This window comes from Leuciscus leuciscus (genome assembly GCF_965113295.1).
Source record: "Leuciscus leuciscus genome assembly, chromosome: 19".
Classification (NCBI taxonomy): domain Eukaryota; kingdom Metazoa; phylum Chordata; class Actinopteri; order Cypriniformes; family Leuciscidae; genus Leuciscus; species Leuciscus leuciscus.
The window spans coordinates 19556996-19584426 of NC_138743.1; the positions used below are offsets into that span (position 1 = coordinate 19556996).

The window sequence follows — 27431 nt, forward strand, 5'->3', positions numbered from 1 at the left end:
TAGGCCAAACGTAGGGGGGAAACTGAAAGCAACTGCTGTTCCATCAGTTCCGCCCAACTTCCCTAAGCAAAACGCTGTCGCATACAGGTAAGAAAGCTGTTGCCATGGAGTTTTGCCAATTTTACCATAATGCTTTTTTAAGCGTAGACAGACAATTATCAGTGCTAAACATACCCTTACATTAACCGCTCTTTTATTATTCCTCTGTCGATCTGACTGTCTGTGGGCAGGGATAGAAAAATGCATATGCATTTTTTACTTTTTCTGACAAATAAACGTGAATTTCTCGGCCCAGGTAACACGTAGAATGAGTAACAATACAACGTGGGTTGAAAATCGCCAAAGTTACACTTTCAGTTAAAGTGAAATGTGTCATTTCTGAGAGAATTTTCAAAGAGGTTTCCCCAAACACTGATCCCAATTCTCATCCCAAAGTCACAACATTAGCTGAGCCAATGTTGCTGAGTTGGGTTGATCAGGTAAGCCATTGTGTTTACACTTTACAAGGGGAATAGACCTACAATTGTATTTTACTCGTCTTTGCATTAAAGATGGAATTGGAGAAAGCATTTTAACATTTAAGGTTAAGAGATGTTTTTTTTATATATAAATCACTTACTTCCATAGCTTGAGGATCCATGGTCATAATGCTCAAGACTCCTTTCATAGGAAGACCTCTCATAGCTTGATCGGCTATAAACCTCTCGGTCCCTGCTCGAGCGGCTTGGGTGATCTCTTTCTCTGTCTCTGTGTCCTGGACGAGGCCCAAGTGGAGGTCTGAAACCAGACATACGAAAAAAATATTTTTTCAGTCTGTGACAAACTAGTGCTCTTCACAGATATTTTGATGTAGATAATTAAGTGTTTTAATATTCATGAACCAATATGGGTGTAAAATACAAATATCAAATGCTATTGTGAGAAATGGATGCAGCAGCAAGGTCTTGAGGTACCTACCGTTCATCTCGTAGGTAACGGTCCCTTTCATATCTGTCTCTCTCATAATCCAGTGCTGGCTTCTCCCTATATGGATCTCTCTCCCAATCCCTGTCATAATCTCTGGGACCACCATATGGGTCACTTCTTCTGTCATAGTATGGGTCTCTAGGGCCAAGCAATTCTAATAAAGAAGAGAAGTAGTTCATCACACAAAGAAAACACAAATGAAAATAAACAAACCGAATGTTCTTATGCAAACAAACCCAATATTAACAGAACAGAACCAACCTTTCTCATACAGTCGCTCAGATGGCGGTGGGGCAGGCCTCAACACAATCCTCTCTCCATAAGATATCCTTTCCACTGTTGAACCTACATCTGTTAAATGAAAACACAATGTAATTTGACTAAATACATTTAACATTATGTCAGTTGAGAGGCAGAATATATACTGACCACGACCATGCCCATAGTCCACTGTTTTAGCAATGAATGTCGCTGTAGGGACAGGTGCTGAAGAATGAAGAAAGTCTGTAGACTGATTTGAAGGCGCCAAACCAGCTTCCAAGGTCTGTCCCGTTTCTGACAATAAATTGGTGGCCTTTAAAAAAAACAAAATGCTCATTCAATCAGTGGCTTTTCAATAACATGCTATTGCAATATTGGACATTAGTTTCTGAATCAAGGAGCATAATTTGAAACCCAAAGTTTGCATACCTGCAGAGCACTTTTAACCTCAGGTGTAATTTCCAATCCAAGAATTCCGGGAGGAAGTTCTGAAGGTAACCCCGTTGAATCTGGGTTGGGAGCATCTCCCAAAGCCCTCTTGCTTTCCTGGAGCTCTCTATGAGGTTAAATAAGATCACTAAGATTTCAACTTATGAAATCTCAGCCAGTTGGCCTGTATGACTTGAATGTTATTTAAATAATGATACACGGTTGGGAAATAAATGTTACCTTATCATTTTCAACTCCTGAGCAGCTTTTAGAATGATCTCATGCTGCCTTTGAGAAAGAGCAAGTACAGTTTTATTTGCAGTAGGTGAAGACTGCTCAAGTGGGGTATCCGGGGCATGAGGTGCAGGCAGGCCAGCTAGAGGCTCTGGGTTATGTTCATATTGGGGATTCGTTTCACCAACTGGATGAGAGTAACCTCTCTCTGGTGGGGGTGGAGGTGGTGGCCTTTCCCAATCAGGATGAGAGTGAAACGAAGGATCCCTATCTCGTTCTTGATAAGGCGGATCATCAGGGTAACAAGGTCTTCTTCGTTCCTCTCTATATCTATCCTCTTCCTCAAATGGGAATGATTTTTCTCTTCCCTCTAACCAAGGATCCTCTCTAATGACCTCTGGGCGATGATGCGGAGGATAGTCTCGGTCAAGCTGCTCCCTGCCCCATTCCTCACGAGAACCGTAATACTCATCGTCTTGCTCATAATCTGGATGATAATCATGAATAGGCCTTCTGAGTGCATCATCTTCTTCACCATATGGGTATTCCTCATCATAATTTCCTTCTTCATGGGGAGGTGGGACACGCCACCTCTCCATTGGCATTGGGGGCCTCATAGGTGGTCTTCTTATCTCTCTGCCCATTTCGTGGGGAGGTAAAGGAGGACGTCTCAGCCCTCGACCACGTGGGTGAGGCCATGCAGGTTCTCTGTCCATTTCTTCATCATATTCAAGAGGTCCAGCTGGTTCCCTTGCCAAGATTTCATGAGGTGGTAGTGGCCGTCTCATGTCTCGCTCCATCATGTCATGGCGGGGTGGTGGTCCCCATGGGCCTACACCGCGTCTGAATCGTGGTACCATTCCCCCACGTGGTCCCATGTGAGGAGGCCCATGTGGGTTGTGCTGCAAACTTCCAGGAGGAGGGGGGCGTCTTGGACCATGAAGCATAAATCGTGGATTGAAAGGGGGTCTTCTGGGGCCCCCTGGAGGAAAAGGAGGCCTAGCAAGCATGGGAGGTCTTCTCTCTGCCCAATATGGATCTTCTTCCTCCCAATAATCCTGTGGTTCTTCTTCCCAGTGTTCGCCTGGAGGAGTGCTCTCTGGGTACTCTTCTGGGAAGTGTTCCTCCTCTGGATGCCACATCTCAAGGGGTGCTTCCTGGTCCTCTATTTCTCCAGGACCATCTAAAGAGGGATCTTTCCAAACCAAATCCTGGTCCTCTTCATGCCTTGTGTCATCGGTTTCCTGATGGTCATAGGGATCGTCCTCCATAATTTCTCTCTGGCAGTTGGGATCACCCATTTGTCCCCTGTACTGTCCTCGACCACGTGCACGGCCCCTGCCCCGAAGAGGCACTGGCCCTTGGCCCCTTCCTCTCCCTCGTGTGGCCTGTGGTGGACCAGTCTGAGTAATCATGTGTGGCCCCCTAGTAGCCTCCTTCATTGTATCAGGTTTAAACTTATCGTTTTGAGGAGGCTTTGCATGTTGTGGTGGCCCATTTGCAACATGACCGGTTTTAGGAGGTTGTGAGCTAGAGTTCTGAGATTTCTTGTTGGTGGTGTTTGGACTTTCTATAGGTAAGGATGGTTTAGAAGCATCTTCTGTCCGCTTATCCTGCTTTGCAGTATCAGCAATGGTATTCTCAGATTTAGTATCCTGAGTTTGAGGAATAGGTCCACTCTGAATAAAAAATCCATCCACTGAGTCCAGTATGTCATCTGTCAGTGAAGGACCAGTGGAAGCACCATCTTTTTTGCTACTTTGATCTAAGCGATCTTTGTGTTTTTCTGGACCTGTTTGAGGTGGAGGAACTGGTGGTGCATCAGGTTTTGCTGATTGTTGCTTTGTTTGAATTCCAGGGACAGGACTGGATTGCTGTCCATGCCCTGGTTGTTGAGGGGGTATATGGGGTCTTTCAAAACGTGTAGGTGCATTCTGCCTAGGGGGGTTATCAAGTCTTGCTGGAGCCCCTGGGAGTAGAGGATTACCTCTAGGAGGTCGACTAAATCGCTGGCCACTGTCAAATCTGGGTGGCCCACTAAAGCGTTGCTGGGGTGGCTGTTCAAACCGTGGGCCTCTGGGACCTTCAAACCTGAAAAGAAATAAAATAAAATCAGAAATCAGTGGCTCCAGAAAAAAAATATTACCCAATTAATCCTTATTCTAAATACAATACCTTGGGCCATCAAATCTTCCATGAGGCCCAGGGGTTCGGACCCCCAGTCCAGGTGGTCGAACCCCCGGCCCATGTGGTCCAGCAGTTTTACATGTTTCAGAGACAGAATCTGGACCAGACGATGGGAAAGGTTCTGCAGGTGATGGCCCCTGTGGAATACCTGGTCCAGAAGGTGGTGGGCCCTGTGGTCTTGACATTGCATCCATGTTAACTGGTGGAGGCATAGATGGAAGCCCTGGGCCAGCTAAATGCATGTTTCCATCTTGTCCAGGGAGTCTATGCTGCCCATATGGTCCCATCATGCTCCCATATGAAGGACCTGTACCATACTGAGGCTGCATGGCTCTTAGAGTAGTGACTCTCTCTTGCAGATGAGCTGAAGTTGAATTCATTTGCTCCTGCCATTGCCTCCACTGGGCTTCATAATCGTGCAGCTGGTCTTTGTGTGGGTATGTCTGAAACTGTTCTAACCACAAATTAAAGTGCCTGTCCCATTCTTGGTACAATGGAGAAAATCGTTGTTGCTGCATTTCATAGTGTTGCAACTGCATTTCCAAGGGCAAGGTCTGGTGGATATAATTGAACAATCGTAAATAATAATGTAACCTTATTTTACACTTTTTCTGAGCCAACCATGCAAATTAAGAACCACTGAGAAATGTAGTAAGACAGGAGATTGTACCTGGAGATGCGCAGGCTGTTGAATAACCTGTTGGTACTGTTGCAGAATCTGCTGTAGTTGAGCATGCTCTTGCATCAGTGCCTGGTACTGAAGGCTGGCCCTTTGATGCTGCACATGCTGCCAATGGGCAGCTGCCGCCTGCAGCTGCTGAAGACGTGCTGCTTCAGCAGGGTCTCCTGTATCATTGATGCCACTGGGCTATAATGAATATCAGTAATCAGTTAAACATGATATAAATTATTAGCGGTGTGACGATACACTTAGCTCACGAGATGAAATGATACACGATATTGAGTTCATGAGCACGAGATCATTACACCCCTATACATTTTATACAAGTAATCAATTGATGCTGTATCACATTTTTAAAGGTATAAAACAGGTTGAAAAAAATATATACACATCAAAAACATAAAATATATTAAAACAGGGTTCTTGCAGGTTTCAGCAAGTCAAATGTAAGACCTTTTTAAGACATTTTAAGACCATAAAGTTTGAAATTTAAGACCTCCAAAAAAAATTCAAATCAAAGAATATTTTATTTCAATGAATTAAGTAATTGAAAAAACATTAATTTAATTTACAGATAAAACAATCACATTAGTAACCTTCCACACCCAACAACGTGTGTCAGAATCAGAATCAGATAGCCTATATAATTTTTTTTATAGAAAATTGTACTATGCATAATACTGTAAAAAACACATAATTAGTTGATTTTAGTTGATCATAGTTGATCATAACTAGAGATGAAATGGCATGAACATTTCATTTCAATGATCATTGTGACAAAAATGACCACGGTTATCACAGAATCCTGTTCAAAAAGTACTAATACTACACAATGTTGAAAACCAGCAAATAACAAATAAAATTAGCATCAATATGCACTTTTTGTTTACATAAAAATTTAAATAATACCATTAAAAATGATAGCCAGATTTTAAAAGTGTCTTGCAACATGTTATATACGAACAGGTACAAGTTCAAATAAAGTTTAGACAAAAAAGTTTTTTTATAAAAAGATAAACCTCACATATTTCAGACTTTAAATCATTTTTTATAAAAAGATAAATTACTGACATTTACAATGCACTTTAGCTTTTCTTTTATTATTAATAGTAAAATTCGGTCGGATTTTCCCGTGGCGTCTGTCGTTGCTATGCAACCAAGCACTGCGCTCTCCACAATGACAAAGAAGTTTTAGTAGCTAATGGATTTCCACCGGCGAGAAACGCTTGCTGTAGCTCTGCTTCAAGATTTATTTACGGAGAAGAGAAAAACACCCGTAGTGTTTGGGTGCACCCGCATCCTTCCAGTTTCAATGTTGTTACGGAAAGGGGCGAAGCTGATTGGTTGGTTCTTGTCACATGACCTGCGGTGCATTTGCGGCATTCTGAAGAGTTGAGATTTTTTTTATCTCGCTGCGCCTGGAAAAAAACGAGTGCGTCGCTTCAATTATGAGCGCGCGCCTACATTTGAACGAACTTGAGCGCGCAAAAGATGCGATATGTGAACGGCCTGTTGGCGAGACCTTTTTTAGACCTGACTAAATGAAATTTAAGACCACGGATGAAAATCTGGCCGTTTTTAAGACATTTTAAGGCCTTAAATTTAAAGTTCAGAATTTTAGACTTTTTAAGACTTTTTAAGACCCCGCGGGAACCCTGTTTAAAACAAAAAAACAACTGGGTGAAAATAGTGTGCAGAAGAAATTACCTTCGATTCCTCAGGTGGTGGGGGAGGAGGGGGTTCCTCTTTGGGAGGTGGTGGTGGAGGGGTACTCTTTGGGGGTTCAACTGGAGGCGGAGGAACTGAAGCATGGCCTCCAATAGCTGAACTTTGATTCTGCTTCGCCTTCTCATTTTTCAGCTTTTGCAAATTTTGACGGTGCTGCTGATACCAATAATCCTGCTGCTCCTGTACACAAACAAATATAACTTTCGCATTGTTTGAATTCAAACACTGTACAAACAAAATACTTTTAATAACAAATATTTAACTCAAATGTAAAAGTTTATATTTAAATGTCCATGTCTATTGAAAAAAGGACAAAAACAACCAACAAAAAAAGCTATATTCCAAGACTTCTGAAGCCATAAAATTGCAATTAAGTAGTTAGATCTCACTATACTCCATTGTACATATTCCAATATGTGTGCCATGTTTGGTTACGACATACAAGAAAACTGATGATGAAAATTTTTGAATCTGAAAGCAGAGGCAAGGAAGCATACTCTTTAAATGACATTTAAATTAATTCATTAAAATGTACCATAATAAATAGATAGTCATTTGTACGGCACTATCATCCCAACCACTGTGGCTTCAAGCAGGAAAAGAGAATTCTTTCATGAACAAAATAGAATGAAGAATGAAGGGAAAGAGAGCATTCAAAGAAGCTAATATAAAACAAGGAGCTGCTTGGAAAACACTATTCACTAGGTCATTAATTTGCAATGAGAGAAGGCCAAAGAGTATGCAAAATCCTGTGATGTGTTTTAGTGTAATTGAATATCATGGCTGTTAAAATATAGATAAAATAAATCTTTGAATGTAAACATTCAAATTTGTAAACTCGTTCATATATGATTTTTCCGACTGAATGTTAACGTTACTGTCCTGCACTGTTTTTTGACCTGTGCCTTGTCTTACAGGGATAGTTCAGCCAAAAATGAAAATGATGTCATTATTTACTAGGCCTCTCATTATTTACCTCATGTTGTTCCAGACCTGTATGAGTTCCTATCATCTGTTCAAAAGAAGGTATTTTGAAGAATGTTGGTAATCAAACAGTTGATGGTAGCCATTGACTTCCATAGAAAACTACTATGTAAATCAATGGCTACCATCAACTGTCTGGTTATTAACGTTCTTCAAAATATCAGAAGAATGAAGAAAGAAACTCATACAGGTTTGAAACAACATGGGGGTGAGTAAATGATGACAGAATTTAATTTTTTTGGGTGAACTATCCCTTTAAGAATGTCAATGTGTATGCTGTACAAAAGAAAAACTACATAAACTTGACGGAATATTTACTTAAATGAGGGAATTTCTGATTTAAATGAGAAAGTTTACACTATAGCCTAAAACATTGGGAAACTTTTGGAAAACGATCAATATAGCCTATTCCATTATAACAATATAATTGTTTTGGATAATTGTACTACGACATTCTTGACACAAAACATGTTCATGAGCTTTTAATGTGTATTCCAGGTGCTATGAAAAGGTTTTCAGCATTATAATCAACTTTTTGTCATTACTCGTTAATTCAATGGCCCTTTGATAAAGCAAAAAAAAAAAAACTCATTGTAGTCAGATAATAAAAGGTGTATGATTAATAAGTATAAAAGATAATTAAAATATTGTTTGTAAAAAGTTTTAAACAGAGTATGACATGATCACACAACAGGACATGGCATGCAATACTTTTAGGAAGTTTATAATTACCCAAATATATGATTTCTAAAGATGCTAATTATAATGTAGGCTACTCTACCCAAGAAGGAAATCGAATGTTCTGTATACCTTTATTTGTTGTTACAGTAACACAACATTAATAAGAAGAGAAAGAAGAGGAAGAAGAAGAGGAAGAAGAAATGCAAGAGAAGCTTGCCTGCTGAGACATCGACGAAAAGTCTGGCTTTTCATCCGCCACCGATGAACTGGTTTCGCTAACCTGTGGTACTGGAGCTGCAGGTAAGGAAGAGGATGCGGGCTCGGGCGCTGGAGGCTTCACCTCAGGCGGAGGAGGCTGAGGCGGGCCGGCCGGACCTCTCAGGGTTGAGGGATCCTGAAAAGTGTTGGGTGGTGCACCGCCGGCCTGCCAGTACGGAGAAGGCCCGCTGCTGGTGTTGGTGTTGCCGGAGTGATGCAGCACAGACTGGAGCTGCTTCTGATGGAGCTGCTGCAGTTGCTGCATTTGTTGTAAATGCTGTTCGTGTAAACTAGAGAAATTAGATGACGCTTGCACTGACGGAGCTCCATATCCCCCAAATCCTCCTCCAGCTGCTGCTTGTGCTGGTGGTGGTGCAGCTGGAGGTGGGGGCTGAGCTCCCCTAAACTGATGAGGCCGCGGGCCGAAGTGTGGAGGAGGCTGGGGTCCACCTCCGTATCCTCCCCAGGAGGGATGCATGCTTGAACCGAGACACTGCGGGCCAGGCGAGGCCTAGCCGCCTGATCGCATAAAGCCGGTTCTTTCGAAACTATCGCTACTACAATTTGAAAATATGAACGCAGTTATTGACACAGACTGTAACTATCTCATGAAAATAGAAAACAATTATTTATCGTTACAGATGTGCAAGAAACAAAACGCTTACATACATAATTATTGTTTGAATGCTATTTCCTCGCCGAGCCTGTGCGTGCGTGTGCCCGACTGCGCCTGCGTCCAAGCGTCAGCGTGTTTGACGCCCACTTGCGTAACACGTCATCGCATTTCCTTTACTCTTCTTCGTGAACGTGCGATGGCGCATTACCACCACCTGTCGCACTGGTTCAGCGACTAGGCCTTTGCTTCAGATTTTTTCGATTTTTAAATCATAAATTGAAAAACGTATTGTCCACAAAGCTCTCTTAACTTAACTTAACTTAACTTAACTTAATGAGACATAGTTGCTAGGATTTAGCTGCTCAGAATTCTTTTAACCTTTTTACGTCACTCCAACTCAGTAGGTTGCGGAAATTAACCATAAGCTGGTTTGCCAACCGCCATAAAACAAAAAGAAGATTCTTCTTTTAAAAAAAATAAAATATATATATATATATATATATATATATATATATATATATATATATATATATATATATATATATATATATATATATGTGTGTGTAAATAAAAACAATAAGTTTAGTGTAACTTATTAACACCATCTGAGTAGAGAAGAATGGGTCTGGTCCATCAAAGCTTCTCACTTGCCTTCCCAGCACAAAATGGTCTGAAATCGCATACTTTCTTGAAGTAGGCTACTTTTTTCTTTTCTTTTCTTTTTCTTTTTCTTTTTTTCTTTTCTTTTTTTTTTTAAGTAAGAAATTACTACTGGGTACTTTTTGCCTACTCTTTTATGAGTACTGTGAATTTAGACATACTTCTTTTGTCACATAGGCCTACTGTTTTTTGCCTAAGAAAGTTAGCTATTTTCCAATGTTTTTCTTTTTCTTTTTTTTTTTTTTATTCTTTTTTTTTTTTAAGTAAGAAATTACTACTGGGTACTTTTTGCCTACTCTTTTATGAGTACTGTGAATTTTGACATACTTCTTTTGTCACATAGGCCTACTGTTTTTTGCCTAAGAAAGTTAGCTATTTTCCAATGTTTTTACAACTTCACAAAGTTGTATTTAGGTAGGCTACTGCTGCAGTATAACATTTTAAAAACGCACCCAAATGTAGGCTATTAATTATGTAGGCACTAGGCCTAAACAGAAACATTGAAATATTGTGAAAATAATAAGCTTATGTAGGCCAGTTTTTTTAGTTGTCAAAAAAAAAAAAAGAAGAATAATGTGCATTTTAACTTATAATGTATTTAGATAGGCTATAAATTTAGTATTTAAATTTAATGAATGCTGATTTAAATGAATGCAGCCTGGTGAGCATAGGACACTTGGAGATCAATTTAATTTCTCTGTACTTTATACATTCCTGTTTTGCAAAGCAAAGTGTCACATATAAAAACTACAGGCACAGCCAAGTATGGTGCTCAAGGGGGGTGGAGAGTAATTCCAGTCAAGTTTAATTTCAGTTCAGAGATCAGTTTAATAAATCACCCTTTCTGATTACTTAATCAGCCATTTTTTTTTTTTTTGTTGTTGCTCAGGGGCCTATATGAAGCCGGTTTAGGTGGATAGGTAGGCTATGTTTCAGTTTATTTTGCGCTAACTCTGGGTTTTAGTTATGAATTAAAGTGGCTTGGGTTGTAGCGCGGTTCATCGCAATTTACACAGGGAGATCTCAAATCGAAATTGGACCAATCAGGATCCAGTTGCAAACATAGCCTCTGGTTAAGACTGTGTCTTAAAGGGATAGTTCACCCAAAAGTGAAAATTAGCACATGATTTACTCACCCTCAAGTCCTCCTAGGTGTATGGCATTCTCCTTTCAGACGAACACAATAGGAGTTATATTAAAAAAAATGTCCTGGCTCTTCCAAGCTTTATAATGGCAGGCCGGTTTCTGTTTTGGAGTCCATAAAAGCTCATCCATTCATGATAAAAGTAATCCACGCGGCTCTGGGGAGTTAATAAAGGCATTCTGAAGCGAAGCGATGCATTCGTGTAAGAAAAATATCCATATTTAAAACTTTATTGACTAAAATAACTAGCTTCCGGCAGAAGGCCGTATGCATTGATTTACGGCGAAAGAGTAAAAAAAAAAGTCTTCTGAAAGAAGAATGTCATTTACACCTATAGGATGACTTGAGGGTGAGTAAATCATGGGCTAATTTTAATTTTTGGGTGAACTATCACTTTAAGAACTAACCGTCTATAGGGATAATCACTTTTTGGATTCAAATTAGACCAATAAACCTTTTTATGTAACTGACTTAAAGGAGAAGTTCACTTTTAAAAAAACTTTTGCTGATAATTTACTCACCCCCATGTCATCCAAGATGTCCATGTCTTTCTTTCTTCAGTCGAAAAGAAATTAAGGTTTTTGATGAAAACATTCCAGGATTTTTTCACATATTATGGATTCCATTGGGACCCAAACGGTTCAAGGTCCAAATGACAGTTTCATTGCCGCTTCAAAGGGCTTTAAACGATACCAGACGATGAATAAGGGTCTTATCTAGCGAAACGATCGGTCATTTCAAAAATAAAATAAAAAGTTGACGTTTTATAAGCACAAATGTTCGGCTTGCTCTGTTCTGTGATGCGCGTTCGTGACGTCACGTAATACGCAATTACGTTGAAAAGGTCACGCTTGAAAAATTGAAGAAAATGTTCTTTTTGGCTTTTTAATATTAAAACACTCAGGATGCGCACACGAAATGGGCATTTTAAACGATAAACTGACACAAATACATTTGAAAATGTTTATATGGTCCTCCTTCCGCACATTTGTAAACACATCAAACTTGACCTTTTCAACGTAATTGCGTATTACGTGACGTCACGAACGCGCATCACAGAACAGAGCAAGGCGAACATTTGTGCTTATAAAACGTCAACTTTTTATTTTATTTTTGAAATGACCGATCGTTTCGCTAGATAAGACCCTTATTCATCGTCTGGTATCGTTTAAAGCCCTTTGAAGCGGCAATGAAACTGTCATTTGGACCTTGAACCGTTTGGGTCCCAATGGAATCCATAATATGTGGAAAAATCCTGGAATGTTTTCATCAAAAACCTTAATTTCTTTTCGACTGAAGAAAGAAAGACATGGACATCTTGGATGACATGGGGGTGAGTAAATTATCAGCAAAAGTTTTTTCAAAAGTGAACTTCTCCTTTAAAAAAGTTGTGACCAATCTTGAAGAAAATGTTAGAAGACTAACTTGTAAGACTAAGCAGTTAATGCAATAAAGTAATCTTAATCTTCGGCAGAAGAGAAAATTGAATCACGCTGATTCTCTCGCGTTAAGTGAATCGCAGTTTCTCAATGTTTCAAGGTATGTGATTGGCTATCCGCTACTGATGTCACAATTCCATGTGCACGCACTCCACGAAAGGATCCAAGCATGAGTTGACAGAGAAAGTTGATGATCAGCGTTATGGTACCAACAAATCCAACTATTGGGTTGATTTGGTTTTGTCGAATTGAAACTTATCCCGTTACCCTGAGTGTGTTCAACTACATGTTATGGGCCCCAAGTCTTAATACACTAACTGAACTCATTGCCCCAAGAATTAAATCTAAAATCTTATGTGCAATATTTTATGAACTTGATTCCAGACTGATGCCATTACTGTCCGGATATTTGCATTATGTTTTATGTAGCTCAAACAGTAGGACACTGTGCCAATAAGGTCATGAGTTTGATTCCCATGCAGGGATTGAATGAACTGATCAAATAATACATGCGATAATGCATTTGGATAAAAGTACCGGTATCTGCCACATGCATACGTTTGATGCAACAGAAACCAGTGTTTAATTCCCTTTGTTTGCTTTTCAACTGTTGTCACATTTGATGAAACGCAGCCAAGATGTATGGACAGAGGCTGCAGTTCAAATATGTAATAGCTGGTGGGGTTGCCAAGCGACAGGTTGAATGCAGGTTTTGCTAATGGATGCATTAGTGTTTATTATATTCATAAGAATTGGATGGGCTACAAGCAGGTCTATAAGCACGGAGGAAGAAAAAACAAATTTTTATCCGTCATTATACTACTCCCTGGTTTCCCTCTTCTTCTAATTACTTGTGTCCGCTCACTACATCTGGTCTCTCATGCTTTTGAGAGTTAATTATGATCTCTTTCACATATAATATGTCCTTCAATCCCACACACTGTTTCATTATCAGTGTCTTTACCTTTGCAGATCAAACAGCACAGTTGATATGTTCATTACAACAAATTGAATGCAGAAGAGCATATGGACAACGGTTTACACCTTAAACCATGATATTGTTGATATAACAATTTTTTTCTTATTTAGGCATTGCTCACGCTCAACATTTACACAAACTCCTTGTCTTATTGGAAATGCATCTCAGCCTGAGCCCAAGGAAAGCTGGGGAGAATCTCTGAAAGGCTATCGAGCAAGAAAATGTCATCTGAGCTGTGATCATTTGAACCTTGAGAGAGTTTGGGTGATATTCACTCCTACACAACTGCAGTAGTCGATCTGGCTGGGCACACGCTGTTCCCTGCTAAACACACACATAAACACACACGCACATACATAAATACGCTCAAGAGCTCACAGATGCAGGCAAAGGTCTCTGTGTTTAGTCTTAGAACTCTCTGTGCTTTTGCTCATTAACCCCAGCATGGCTATTATACAGAACATATTTACATTTACATTTACATTTAGTCATTTAGCAGACGCCTTTATCCAAAGCGACTTACAAATTAGGACAAAAATTCAGCGAGTCATCATAAAGAGGCAAAAACAACAACAACGCAAGAAGTGCTCAAAATACGAAGTTCAGGTATTATTCAGAGTAGCATAAGCCTGATAAGTGATGTTTCAAAGGGAAAGGATTTTTTTATTTTATTTTTTTTTTATAAGGTTAAGTGCTCACGGAAGAGATGGGTTTTCAGTTGTCTTTTGAATGTTGTCAGGGATTCTGCATTCCGGATGAGGGTGGGGAGAGCGTTCCACCAGCATGGAACTGTGAATGAGAATGTTCTGGAAAGTGATTTTGTGGCTTTCTGTGATGGAACCACGAGACGTCGCTCGTTGACCGATCGTAGGTGTCTGGTAGGGATGTAGACTCGTAGGAGTGAGTGAAAGTAGGAGGGAGCTGAGCCTGTGATGGATCTGTAAGCAAGCGTCAGTGCCTTGAACTTGATGCGAGCAGCGAGAGGTAGCCAGTGCAGAGAGGTGAACAGAGGAGTGACGTGGGCCCTCTTGGGCTCGTTGAAGACAAGACGAGCTGCAGCATTCTGGATCATCTGTAGGGGTTTGGTCGCACATGCTGGAAGTCCAACCAGAAGAGCATTGCAGTAGTCGAGCCTAGAGATGACCAGGGCCTGGACGATAAGTTGCGTTGTATGCTCAGTTAGGAAAGGCCTGATCTTCCTGATGTTGTGCAGTGCAAACCTGCATGAAGATATAAACCCCAAGCTGCATACTAATTAAAGTCTAGAAATATGTTTGTCAAATTTAGCTCTGTCTTAAAAATCCATTTACAGTCTTCATTGCTTAATAAAACATTGGATATGCATGAGTCATAATGTCCTTTAAACCTTCATGGACCAGTAAATATATAATATTGACCATATTTCCAAATGTAGCATGTGACTTCAAGCCAAAATGGAGTGAGACAGTATTGTAGCCTGTACATGAACTATTATATATTTTAACATTTCATGAATGGATTTGAAAGCGCAAACATAATAAAAATAAAAAAAAACATAAAATTGTGAGAGATATTCAACTGCTGTTTGAACCATGCAGTTAACAACAATTTAATGTCACACTAGCACATGTTTGAAATCAACCCCCATTTATACAGTAGTCAACATTTGAAGTGGATCAAAAAAGTTCATCAAAGTTGTCCTAAGACAAGAACGTCCAAAATATTGTAAAAAATTCATGTGTAACTTTGATGAAAGGTTTTGATCCACTTCATATGTTGACTACTTGTAGTTCACTTGAAGGAGTGAATGAACAGTCGGACACCGAGTTCGCCGGAAGGGTTGCTGCTGCTAGTTTGTCATTCATTTTAAACTTAGCAAACTGACAGCTCCAGCAGTAATGAAAAGATTGATCTTGAACTAGTATAAACCTTAATTAAACAATTTAATAGCCAATTAAAAAGGAATCTATACCTGTATGATATTACGCTGTAGCCACATTGGACCGTTTTAGAAAAGGCATGGATGGATGGATGATTCAGCGGCGGACGCATCTTCTGGTCAGATGAGGGAATTTATTTGGCGTGCAACTCTCACAGTGCATTATGGGTATTCTAGTTATTGAGAGTACATCGTTTGTACTCCACTGATCTATATGAGAACATTATACAGATCAGTGTTGTACACTTGTTATTGCGGTGCATTGTGGGATTGAATGAGTGCACTCGATAACGTCCACTATGGTTTTCGGACACCACTAAATGGCTGTCCCCTCAAATAATGCCCTATTTAAGGGTATAGGGAACAAGGTGTGTTTGACTTGAAGCGCGCTGCGCAGACTGATCTGCATATGACATCAAAGTACCGCGAGACTGATTTGAAAGCATTCCCTTCTCTCTAATCGCTCTCGCGGTATGTCACACACCGATCGGTCTGCGCAGCGCTGCTTCAAGTCAAACACACCTTTTCTTAATAGATGTCAGAAAGACCTGAGAAAACATTAAGAAATGTAACTAACAGCGCAACAGCATTGAACAAAGACAAATTCAGGGAAAATTACAGCATTTTCTCATAAAGTATTTTTAAAAAGTCTAAAATATCAGGGTGTGAAAGAATGCGATTTAAATTTTATTAAATAGGCTATAATTATTATTTATTCATATTTATTAAATTATTAGAATCGACTTATTCTTTATTATTTTTCTTAACCCTAATAAATAGCTAATAAAAAATTTAAATAAATAAATCAAGTTTTATCTATTTTGCATTACACAGGCTGAATCAAATCTATGGAATCATGTGACTATATAGGTAATGTTAATTATATCAGTCATAAATCAGGCTATATTTTAATGCAGGAACCATAATTAGACGGTGGATCCCGCATGGAACCCTGTCCCCTTGGAGCAGCGATGAAAAATTAACTTTCACAGTTCACCTTGCTCGGAGAATGATATGCAGGATAATGACAGATGTGTGCTTCTGGGTGCGTGGAAATACGACGTGACTCACAGTAAGGCAATTCCACATCCCGTGAAACGGTTGCGCTCTGACCTGACGCAATAGCCCTTTTTAGGAGACATTCGTCAAATAATTATTAGGCTACTAGGCCAGCAGCGAATGCCTGTTGCTCCTCTGATTGAATTGAAAGAAAAGTGCATGGGCGGAACTGGAATTTCAACACCGGGACTAATAAAGCTCAGCCATGGTAAATCCTTGATAGCTTTGACGTTTCTTTTTAATGTATGCGTCAGCAAATGAGGGAAAATACCATTTAATTTGGAGATATCTGGAATGGAGCTATCTGATCTCGCAATTGAACGAAACTGCATCTCTGGAGGCGAAATCTCCAATTCCATCAGGTGAGTGGAATTTATGTGTTACGTCAATCAATTCGCGTGTTGTTTTTAACCATAATTTTGCACGTACAAACGCAATATTTCCCATGTTTTCTAATTTATTTACAGCATGTTTCTTTCCCCCTCTCCCCTTTTCAGACATATCGAAATGCAGGTCTCCAGCCCTTTCATCGCCACTGTCAATGCTGTCACATCGAGGCAAGAGCTGCGGTGGATAATCGAGCCAGTGATGGCCAGTGAGAGACTGGACCAGACCACAGAACCAACAACAACCGAAAAAATACATTTACAGGTATAAATGCTTAAAATATGAAATATCAAGGCATGTTCACTGAATATTTTTTCAGGGTTAGTTTTATTTTAGAAGTGATTTCTGTATATGGATAAAACAAACACAAAAATGATAAACAAAACATAAACTATAGACATTTATAGTTATAGGGTGACAGTTAATGTTTATAGACAGTTGACTGTAGCCATTGAGATGACTTGGAAAAAGTGTCCCAATGAACATAAATTCACCTCTATTTGTGTTTTGCAAATTCAAAACCTTGTACTGAGATATAGCGCTTGTGACAAATTCCCACTTCCCAGTTTGACAATTAGCTCCTTTATATATAATAGGCCTATAACTATCAATAAAGATCAGTAAAGAAATAAATTATTCCAGTTTTTAAAATATATATATATATATTTTTTTTTTTTTTTTACAATCGCTGACACATTTCTCAATGTTCATACAGGCCAATTTGCAGTTTTCTCTTTTCAAAACTGTTAAACTTAAGTTCAAAACTTAAAGGTACAATATGTAAGAATTTTGTAATAAAATATCCAGAAATCACTTGCACAGTGTGATATATTTCCTGCAGTTGTGTACTTACAATATCCCAAAAGTTCCCAAAGATTTTTAATTTCAGAGAAATTCCAATTTTAAATAATTGGCCGTCCCGGAAGCGATATTTTTTTTCCCAGGATGGTAGGGGAAGACTCATGAATATTCATTTGGGAAGTCATCCCTGATTGGTCTGATGACCTACCCCTAACCCCACCCCTAAACCTACCCGCCACTGGGGGTCTGATGACCTACCCTAACCCCGCCCCTAAACCTACCCGTCACTGGGGTTAAGACCAATCAGGGATGACTTCCCTAATGAATATTCATGAGTCTTCCCCTACCATCCTGGGAAAAAAAATTTCACGTCCCGGAAAACCTGTTCACTTGTCGCCTGTCACTGACGTAATATCCGCGTTATCCCTGGTTTCCGCTCAAGTACTGCCATAGTAACCATGACAGACGTGGACAACTGTGCATAATGAGTGTAGTGCGTAACCTCTGGCTGCACGCTGTTGTTGTTTCGTTCAAACATTATGGACCATGGCAAGCAGACTTTGGGAAAAAAGGAGAACTAAAACGAGGATCAATATCAGCGACTAACTTGGACTTGACAGCGCTTCACGAGTCACGACTTCACAGAGACGCAGCTCTTGTATGTACTTTATTAGACAGGTGAGCAAATGTACATAAAACTAATCAATGTTTTATAGCTCAACATGATGAAATGTTAGAATATGATTAGTGTGTTATTCTAATGTTGATCTAGCTCACTGCTAGTCTCATACAGACAAACTAACACATAGAATAACATTATAACTTTAACACACTCAAATGCAGTTTAGTGTGATAGTGTAGAGCAAGTGAAACAGCGCTGCGTTACCTCACAAGCTTCATTCGTCTAATACACGTCTAATACACTGACCTGTGTGAGCACTAATACAGCACTTGCGTTTGGTAGAATGAAATCTCCATTCCTTTATATCCGTGGGACTCGCGTGTGGCGCTGATATCATGATAAAAACATCAGTGTATTCACTCATCCATATACATTAATAGATCCATCGGCTTGACGACAAGTTCCATAATTCCGCAGGACATTTTGCGTCATCAACTTACGCCTTTGTTATTGTAAGAGGTTAGCGACCCCTAGCGGCGAAAAAAATTACATATTGTACCTTTAACATAATATAAAACTGAATATGACTGTAATTTGCTGCATTTCTACTGTAATACCATATTGAAATATATTCTAAGTCTAAAAAAATGAAATACTATCAAAACTGTTAGATATAGGTGAAGCCCTACACAGGTGTTAGTCTTTCAATTTCATTACCATCTATACAAAAGGGACAACTAAGGAATATTTTGCACTGTAATGTAAACATGGATCATGTAACATATACTGCAGTGACTTCTAAATAACAGAGAGTGTCACTCTTGTTTTGTACAGAAACTTTACAAAAGAAAACATTGTTATTATGTGTTGTCAGTGTTTTTAGGTCATTGGTTTTGCTAGTGTTATGGAAGAATATTGTGATTTGAGACAATATGGTAGCTTTAGTGCATTTTAAATGGGAAATGAACTGCTGTGCCAAGTTGAAAGTTGGTTAGGAGAACTGTGTGAAGAGTTTTGAAAAAGTGACCCAAGTATTGAGAAATGTGTCCTAGCGATTGAAAAAAAGAAACTGTAAGTTATGTATGACAATATAGTTATATTGCTTAACAGTTGTTTTGTTCCATTATTAGCTCAGTCCAGATGAAGAGGAGAAGAGAAGACGGAGAAGAGAGCGTAACAAGATGGCTGCTGCCAAATGCCGCAACCGTAGAAGAGAACTTATTGACGTTCTGCAGGAGGTGAATAATAGGGCTGTACTGCAAATTTTTTCATTAAGTGTTCAGGGTGGTGAACATGTATCTTGTTTGTCCAGTTTTAACTTGGGACTTTTGTTATTGTACAAATAATCTGTCACAAATGACATATGATGAATGAATCATCCAGGTATTAAAGGGATAGTTAATAATAATAGTAACAATAAATTCTTTCATCAATTACTCACTCCAATGTAATTTCAAAACCACAATACTTTTGCTCATCTTCACAAGTGAAGATATTTTTAATGAAATCTGAAAGATTTTGTCATTTAAAAGTCAATTCACCCAAAACTCGTACGCTTCAGAATGTTGTTACGATTTCCTGATTGGTCTAGGGCAGGGATGCAACAGCAAAATGGATTGTGGTGAATGAGTGTACAACAGCATGAAACCACCCCGTCTCAAGCCCCAGAACTGTTTCACAACAATAACCTAAATTACCACATTATATTTCACAATAGACAAGTGTTTATTTAAGAAAAATTAAATAAATTGGGTATCATTTTTTTTTAAATGAGGTATCAAAAATAGGGTATTGCTTAAAGGAGAACTCCGGTCAATTTTAACATTGAGTTAATTTTTTTGTAAATTTGGAGTGCTGTCAGTACAGAGAACAACGACAAAAATCGGTGTTGCCTACACCGTGTTATCCTGTTTTTAAAAACAGTAGTCGATTGTCAATCGACTACTGTGGACTTCGACCGAAAACAGGATGTAAATACAGGTATGTGCGCTGGCTGAATTAACTTTATTTTTATTCATATATTTCACATCTACTGCAGTCAGATTCACCCGTGTTAACTCTAAAGGAATCACTCACAATGGCTGGGCACTTGTAATAACACATCAAGGATGTTAAGAGGCTAAAAGCAGGTTTAAAACTTGCCCCATTGAAGTCAACAGGGTGCAAATTTTAAAAACAGGATAACACGGTGTAGGCAACACCGATTTTTGTCGTTGTTCTCTGTACTGACAGCACTCAGAGCTCAATGTTAAAATTGACCGGAGTTCTCCTTTAACATAACCAATTAAACTCCTCATTAACCAAACTACCTAAACTAAAAGAAAACAAAACAAAAGTACAGCAAAATAAGCTAACTGTCTAGTTGTTTCCCAACCTTTTTTCAGTCAAGGCACCCTTTGAAAAAAAAAAAAAAAAAAATTTGTGGCACCCTACACTAGTCACGATACTACTTTGATACTATACCTTGAAATGTATCAATTTTCAATACCACAGGGAAGAACTGCCGTATAGGCCTACTGTCATATAGATATTTTTAATATTATCAAATTTTTTGGTCCATCCATTTAAAGTCTAGGAAATCATTAATTACTTCTGAAGAGATCACTTTACATGATGACATATTTAATTAAGGCTTTTATTCATATACAAACATTGCTCAATTACCATTGCAAATCTCACCTAAATGTTTGCTCACTCAGTGTATTTGTGTTTTTATATTGGGATAATTTTTGTTATAATTGCACAAGATAGCTTGTTTTTAATATATTTTATGTAATGATTTCACAGTTAATCTCCAAATTAATGTAGAAACAACAAAGACAGTATATTTCAAATAATTGTTTAATGGCCTCTTTTTATGACTGAAGTGTTATTTGATTCTGATGTCACTGCTGCACATGTGGATCCCACACGCGTCCCATTTTCTCACAACTCTTAACGTTCATTTAAGACTTTAATTAATGTAAGACTGCTCTCACGGGGATACTCAAAGCGAAAGAGAAGTTGATTCTGGCGCGCATCGTTCTGTGCGTCGTGTGTGTCAGCATCACAGACAGCGCATTCTCTTTTGTATTTTCTCGCTTTTATGGTTTAAAAGCATTTGCATGAAGAAGAACGTGATTATATAATGTAACGCTAGCCAAAGGATGACAGAAAAAAAAACGGATGCTGCTTTAATTGCGTTAAATATTTTTAACGCGTTAAACTGAAAAACATTAATCGCACGCGTTACCGTTGACAGCAGCACGGACATAACCGATGTGTTTATGTGAATACGCGGCAAGACGGACGTTGTGACAATGTTTTCGTGTGTATTTGACCATAAGTGCAACAATGAAAAATAGGCAGCTTTATGTGGACGCACTGGGAATGAGGCACAGGAATAAAATCACGTGCAAGCACAACCTCTGCAATTCAACGCCGAAAACTTATGATTTGCATTTTTATTATAAATTTGTGCGCATTATTTGTTGTTATTAGAGACTTCCGACGATCCGAGATTGATGGCCGCGGCACCCCGGTTGGGAAACGCTGGTCTAGATAACATACCAGAGCCTGGGGCCCAACAGACGGAGGCAGAGATAGCGACAGTGGAGACCCCCGCAAAGCCGTGAGGACAATGACCCATGGCGAAGTTACAGACTTAGAAGTCCGAGGCGACACCGCCGGCTTGGGTGGCTGAGGCAAAAACAGGGTGGAGCCAAATTGGTGGAGGGCTGGCACAGCCGGAAGGAAGAGGGAGCTTGATGGAGCCTGAATGACATCGGACCACTACGAAGCTGAGGAAGAGTAGAGCCAGGGTGAGCCAATGAGCTGATAGGCTGAGGTGGAGTCATGGGCATAGAGGGGAAACCAGGGGATCAGTCTCGCAGAGATTGGCTGGAAGAGAGGAGACCCGAGGTGGAGCTGGAGAGTTGGTGGGAGTTTGTGGCGGGGGCTTATCCAAGGAGCTGCACGACCCTAGCTGAGTAGGTGAGTCCTGGGGACTGGACGGAGCCAGCGGGGATGGATACAATGGGGTTGGCAGGTGACAGAGTGGAAGTGGATCATCTAAAGTTTCGGGGGACTAGGCAGAGCCAACAGTGATGGGGGTGGGCAGGTGACAGGGTGGGAGAGGACCGTCTTAACAGGTTACCAGGTGTGCTGGCTCCATCGAGAATTTGATGAGCCAGCGCTCCTCGACTGGCTTTTGAGAAGACTGCCCCCATAGCCTAACTTCAGGATGTACCTGGTTATTGGCTCTAGCCTCAGGTTGAGGTTCTATCCGACTCTAGCTCAGAGACGGACGCATTAGGAGGCCTTGGTTATGTGGTGGAAGGCGGCTCTCACACATGGTCAGTGACAGGCGCTAACTCTGGCTCACGACAGGTGCTAACTCTGGCTCAATATCTGTGGTGGGCTTGGGAATCAAATTCAGATCCGCAACGTAAGATCTCCCATGCTGTCTAGGACACTCCAGGCTGGGGCGATGAGATCTGTCTGAAGCAGGCAGAAACATTGCTGCTGTCGATGGAATGTGTGCCAGGGAGTTGGAGATAGTGTTGCTATCCTCAACGACTCCCACGGTGAGGGAGGATCCGCACAGTCATGAGGTATAGTCTACGAACTTAGCGAAAGAACAGCGATGCTCCCTCAACAGCAGCATCTGGCCAGGTATATTGTCCATCCCACTCCAGAAGAGGTGTTTGAGTGTTTCTTGTCCCAGCATGCCTCATTCTAGAGCTCTAGGAAGCCCAGCGTCCAGCCTTTTTGGAGGAAACAATCCTTCTCCATTTTTTTTAGGTTGGATATTCTGTCACAAATACTGTGGTAGTGAACAAACGCATGATGCAGGATAACTCACCAAAAGATACTATAATGAACACAGAGAGTAGAATCAGGAATATACACAGAGTATAAATACACTTACTACATTTACCAACAATGAGAACCGACAAAGCACTGAACAGAACAGGGAGCAAATGAGGGCCCTAAAGGGAAACAGGTGAACAAAATCAATCAGTAACTAAGGAAACTAACTTGGGCTCAATAAAGACTAAACTAAGGGGCCATTTTTGATACTGTTATCAACTAAAACCTGACAACTTTTTATGCAGTTTGGCCAATTATTTAAATGACAATGGCGTTTTGGGAGCCTGAAAACGCAAACTTTTGAGGGTATCAAAGTACACGTTTTTGAAAACGGTTCCGTTATTGTCTCCATGTAAACTACAAAAACACAAATTTGTGAAAACAGTGACATCATGCATGTGCGTATTATGTGTTAATTCGTTTTAAAAACTTTGTAGTCTGTACGCGAAATATGCAAAGGATTTTTTTTTTTTCATCGTAGTTGTAGTCGTACCCTGAAAGGGTATACATGAAACCAAGACACATGTACTGAAAACAAGATAGAACCCAACACAGTCTCACCCCAAAACGTCACATACTGACGGGTCTTTACCATACGGCAACATACGACGAAAAGGGTACCCCTTTAACGTCCATGTGTGACGATTCGGGTTATGGGTAGGTTTAGGTATGCGTTAGGGTACCGCTAGGAGGCGCTGCTGGTGCGCTTATGTCTTCGTCTCTTATGGACGTATAGGGGTACCCTTTTCGTCGTATGTTGACGTATGGTCAAGACCCGTCAGTATATGACGTTGATTAACACAAGTCTTATAGGATTGGAATGACATGAGAGTCAATAATTGATGACAGAATTTTCCTTTTTGGGTATACCCTTTAACAACACATAAATTAATGTTTCAATTAATAGTTTTCAGTCACATGACTGGCGCAAAGACCTGGGGGGCAAAACATCCATAGAACTGCGGCACAGGCCTGTTTATTTTGTCAATCCACAAATATATAGATCACTTCTCAAAATAAGAAAAAAAGTTTTGGATGCTTGTGATCCATATACAGCACCTGCTGCAGTATTTCAATCCCTAAAAACAGCAGGACATTCGAAAACACTAAACGTAAAAATATGTGATCATCGGTAGGGTTTATACTGAATTTGATAAGCAATACAGACAAGCAGATGAACCCAGAATATGAATGCAACACATTCTTTATAATTGTTTTCTATGGAAAAACCTTTAACGAGAATCTGCATGTTGCATTTATATTCTGGGCTCATAATCAAACCTGCACAAACATAGTATGCATAAGTGTAGAATTTGGTCTCACTATATTTGTACTTTGTACAAACTTGATTGGTAAAAAATTCTGGTGGGCAATGGAGGCAAGCCTCGTTCCTAAGTGTTTGACGTAATGTGAAAATTATGAATTGAGAAAATGGAAACAATTCCATTGGACAATCCAGCAGTGTGTTTCAGGGAATCTGGCACTGTTACGTAATTACCAGAAGCACATGCTAATGAGAACCAGCTGTGAATTTGTTTTCAGGAGACTGAGCGCCTGCACATGGAGCAAGTCGTGCTGCAGAGGCAGGTGAGCTTCCTGCAACAGGAGAAGGAACAGCTGAAAATGCTGCTGGCGTCCCATGCATCCATCTGCACATTGGCACATGACAAGCCTCATTCCTCGGATACCTTTCTGTCAAGAGAGCTTCTACCATCCAGAATTTCCATTGCGATAAAACATGAACCTTTGGATGATGTTAGCGGATCAGAGAGTTTGGCGCTCCAACATGCAGACATGCAGTGGAACTGACAGAGAAAAGCCATGACTTACACTAAATTCAGTGAAGAAGATGATGCACTAGCGTTTTTTTATTCAATATCTTTGTAAATACCTCATTACCCTAACCTTACCCAAGAGACATTCTGCATTCAACATTCAACTTTTCCTGTGGTAAGAAACCCATTCCAGATGGGTGTGAAATCACTTCTGGTGCTCTGTCATATATTTGTTTTCCCCCTTATTTGTTGATTGACTGACATGATAATTTGTCTGTTATAACATTTGTCTTTGAAATAGTGATATTTTGTAACAATGGCTGTTAATGTTTGGTATTTTTTAATGTGGTAAGCCTGACTCTAAATGCACTGACCTTATACATTTATCTGATTTGTCAAATACATAACAAGGGCTTGACAAAAAGAACATCCTGATGTTGAACATATTGAACATTGGGTAACACTTTACAATAAGGTTCATTAGTTAACTACATTAGTTAACATTAACTAATAATGAACTGCACTTATACAGCATTTGTTCATCTTTGTTAATGTTAATTTCAACATTTACTAATACTAAAATCTTGTTAACATTAGTTAATGCACTGTGAACTAACATGAACAAACAATGAACAGCTTTATTTTTATTAACTAACATTAACAAAGATGAACAAAAACAGTAATAAATGTATTGCTCATTGTTAGTTCATGTTAGTTAATACATTAACTAATGTTTAATAAAGGAACCTTATTGTAAAGTGTTACCGAACATTGTTGCCAATCGTGCTGACTGAGGTACCAAGGTAACGTTATCTAGTTGGCTTTAACGTTAATGATTTGTAATGGTTAGAAGGCACCAGTTTGAAAATTAGAAACCAAATCAATAATGTTTAACACATCACAGCGCATCATTTTCTAGCCAAAGTCTGTTTATGAATTTATAACTGTCAATATATCTTAAAAAAAAGTTTAAATTTGTGAACTATAATAATTATATTAAATATCAGAAATATGTAATTTCATTTTTGTGTGTGTGCTATATTGCAAAGTTATCAGCAAATCTCTGTTTTGAACAGAAAGCACAATAACTGTTGGTTATACTGTTATACTTTTCAGATTATATGTTACTTCATAAGTATACAAAAACATTCTATTCTATATTCTGTCTGTAAAGAATTAAAATTTACGACTATTACCTCTAACCCACTGACTATCACTGTATAGACAACATTTTTACAAAACAAAACACTAAAACATTTTTCAAAATAATTATCTCCTTTTGTGATTCACAGAAGAAAGAAATGCACGTAGGTTGAGTGAATGATGACACAATTTTCATTTTTGGCTTACTATCCCTTTAAGCATTTAGCTTAAACTTTCAGTACATGCAGCAAGACAGAACATGCCCCATGGAGGCTATTTTGACTTCTGCAAAGGAGTGGCAATACTCAGGCACATGAAGAGCCCCCTTCCCCATTCCATTACAAAAGGAGGAGGATTTCCACTACGCTGTGGGCATGAGTTCCTGTTTGGGATTTGGGAATTTGACTTTCAATTCACAGGCTTTTGCGTTTTCTATTTAAAGTTCACAGGATATTGTGAAAAATCCCCCAAACTTTTAATAGCTTTCTTCAGGTGTGAAGAAGGAAGAGAGCTGTCCGGTGTTCACACGGAGATGAAACCTTGAGTCACATTTCCTTTGAAAAACAAGACTTAGTATTTTGCTCAATCAGTAAGATGGATATCTACTGTAGGCCATAAGTTACTCAATCAGTAAGAAGGAAGGAGATAACTTCAGTAAGACATGTCTTCTAAACTTTTTAACACTATTAAATTGATTAGCATTGTTTAATTTCTATGATTATTTTAAATCATGTTACACTTGCAATGCAACAGAAAATAAGGGGGGAAAAGCCTTGACTGAAAATTGGTTACACAACCACAGATATTTTATGTCAACATAGAGATCAAGACAAAATAAAACACAGATGAAAAAATTTACTGACTGAAAGAAATGTAATTTCATAGAAATAAATCATATTTTAATGTAGATTAAAATAGTAAACTATTTTAACTTGTAATATTTGTCAAAATTACAACAAAAAAAGTTTTTTTCTGTATTTTTTATCAAATAAATGCAGGCTTGATGAGCATAAGAGACTTTCAAAAGAATTAAAAATAGATTTTTTTTTCCACACTTGACCGGTAGCCTACTGTCCTGAACATTTTCTTAATATTTTTGTATATCATCACATTAACAATGGACAAGTTCCACTGTCCATTGTTAATGTGATGATATACAAAAATAAAAAGTTTATTGGCATCAATGGTTCGGTTTCATGAGGAGCCTTAAACATCGTAAAAAAAAAAAAAAATGTTCTTTGAAAATTGTTCTTTTAAGAACTGTTCCTTGAATGGTTCTTCTGTATGGCATCACAGTGAAATCACCATGTTTTGGAACCTTATTTTTAAGTGTAGGCTACTCTGCAGTATGACACATGTGTGAATTTGCGGAGAACTGACTTCATACATCGATTAAACACCTTAAAGTATAATTACAAAAATGACTAAGAAGATTTGAGTTCTGAGTTCTCTTTGTCATCGAATGTTTTCATAGTCTTCATACTTGCCGCATTGAATATGTCTATAGGCTACTTTAAACAAAAATGTATCTTAGAATCTATTAAAGAGCACAAAAAAAAAAAAAAAAAAAAACCTCAGGAAAAATCGTAGCCTCTAGCAAATCCGGACAGGCTGACACTCCTCGCGT

At 39.1% G+C, this 27431-nt stretch overlaps 2 protein-coding genes across 5 annotated transcripts in view; one reads left to right on the top strand and one right to left on the bottom strand.

Annotated features, from left to right (window-relative positions):
* Window positions 1-9166, bottom strand: part of ylpm1 (YLP motif containing 1) — a 30191-nt gene extending 21025 nt beyond the window's left edge. Inside the window, exons 1-10 of one of the 3 annotated variants that reach the window (XM_082146659.1) lie at window positions 8370-9166; window positions 6467-6667; window positions 4748-4945; window positions 4066-4631; window positions 1897-3981; window positions 1657-1783; window positions 1396-1540; window positions 1228-1317; window positions 958-1120; window positions 620-777 (exon numbers count right to left, since the gene is read on the bottom strand). In XM_082146659.1, the coding sequence (XP_082002785.1) occupies window positions 620-777; window positions 958-1120; window positions 1228-1317; window positions 1396-1540; window positions 1657-1783; window positions 1897-3981; window positions 4066-4631; window positions 4748-4945; window positions 6467-6667; window positions 8370-8888 (4252 nt within the window). In that variant the 5' untranslated portion in view covers window positions 8889-9166. The remainder of the gene's footprint in view (window positions 1-619; window positions 778-957; window positions 1121-1227; window positions 1318-1395; window positions 1541-1656; window positions 1784-1896; window positions 3982-4065; window positions 4632-4747; window positions 4946-6466; window positions 6668-8369) is intronic. The other 2 variants (XM_082146657.1, XM_082146658.1) reach the window with 2 other exon arrangements.
* Window positions 9167-14480: 5314 nt separating this feature from the next.
* Window positions 14481-27396, top strand: fosl2l (fos-like antigen 2 like). Of its 2 annotated transcripts, none has more exons than XM_082146739.1 (4): window positions 14481-16587; window positions 16723-16876; window positions 19166-19273; window positions 24429-27396. In XM_082146739.1, the coding sequence occupies exons 1-4, from the start codon at window positions 16520-16522 to the stop codon at window positions 24693-24695; spliced, it is 597 nt and encodes a 198-aa protein (XP_082002865.1). In that variant the 5' UTR covers window positions 14481-16519; the 3' UTR covers window positions 24696-27396. The 2 variants fall into 2 exon arrangements, with proteins under 2 accessions (XP_082002865.1, XP_082002866.1); XM_082146740.1 differs by lacking the exon at window positions 24429-27396 and adding an exon at window positions 21516-23429.
* The last annotated feature ends 35 nt before the right edge of the window (window positions 27397-27431 follow it).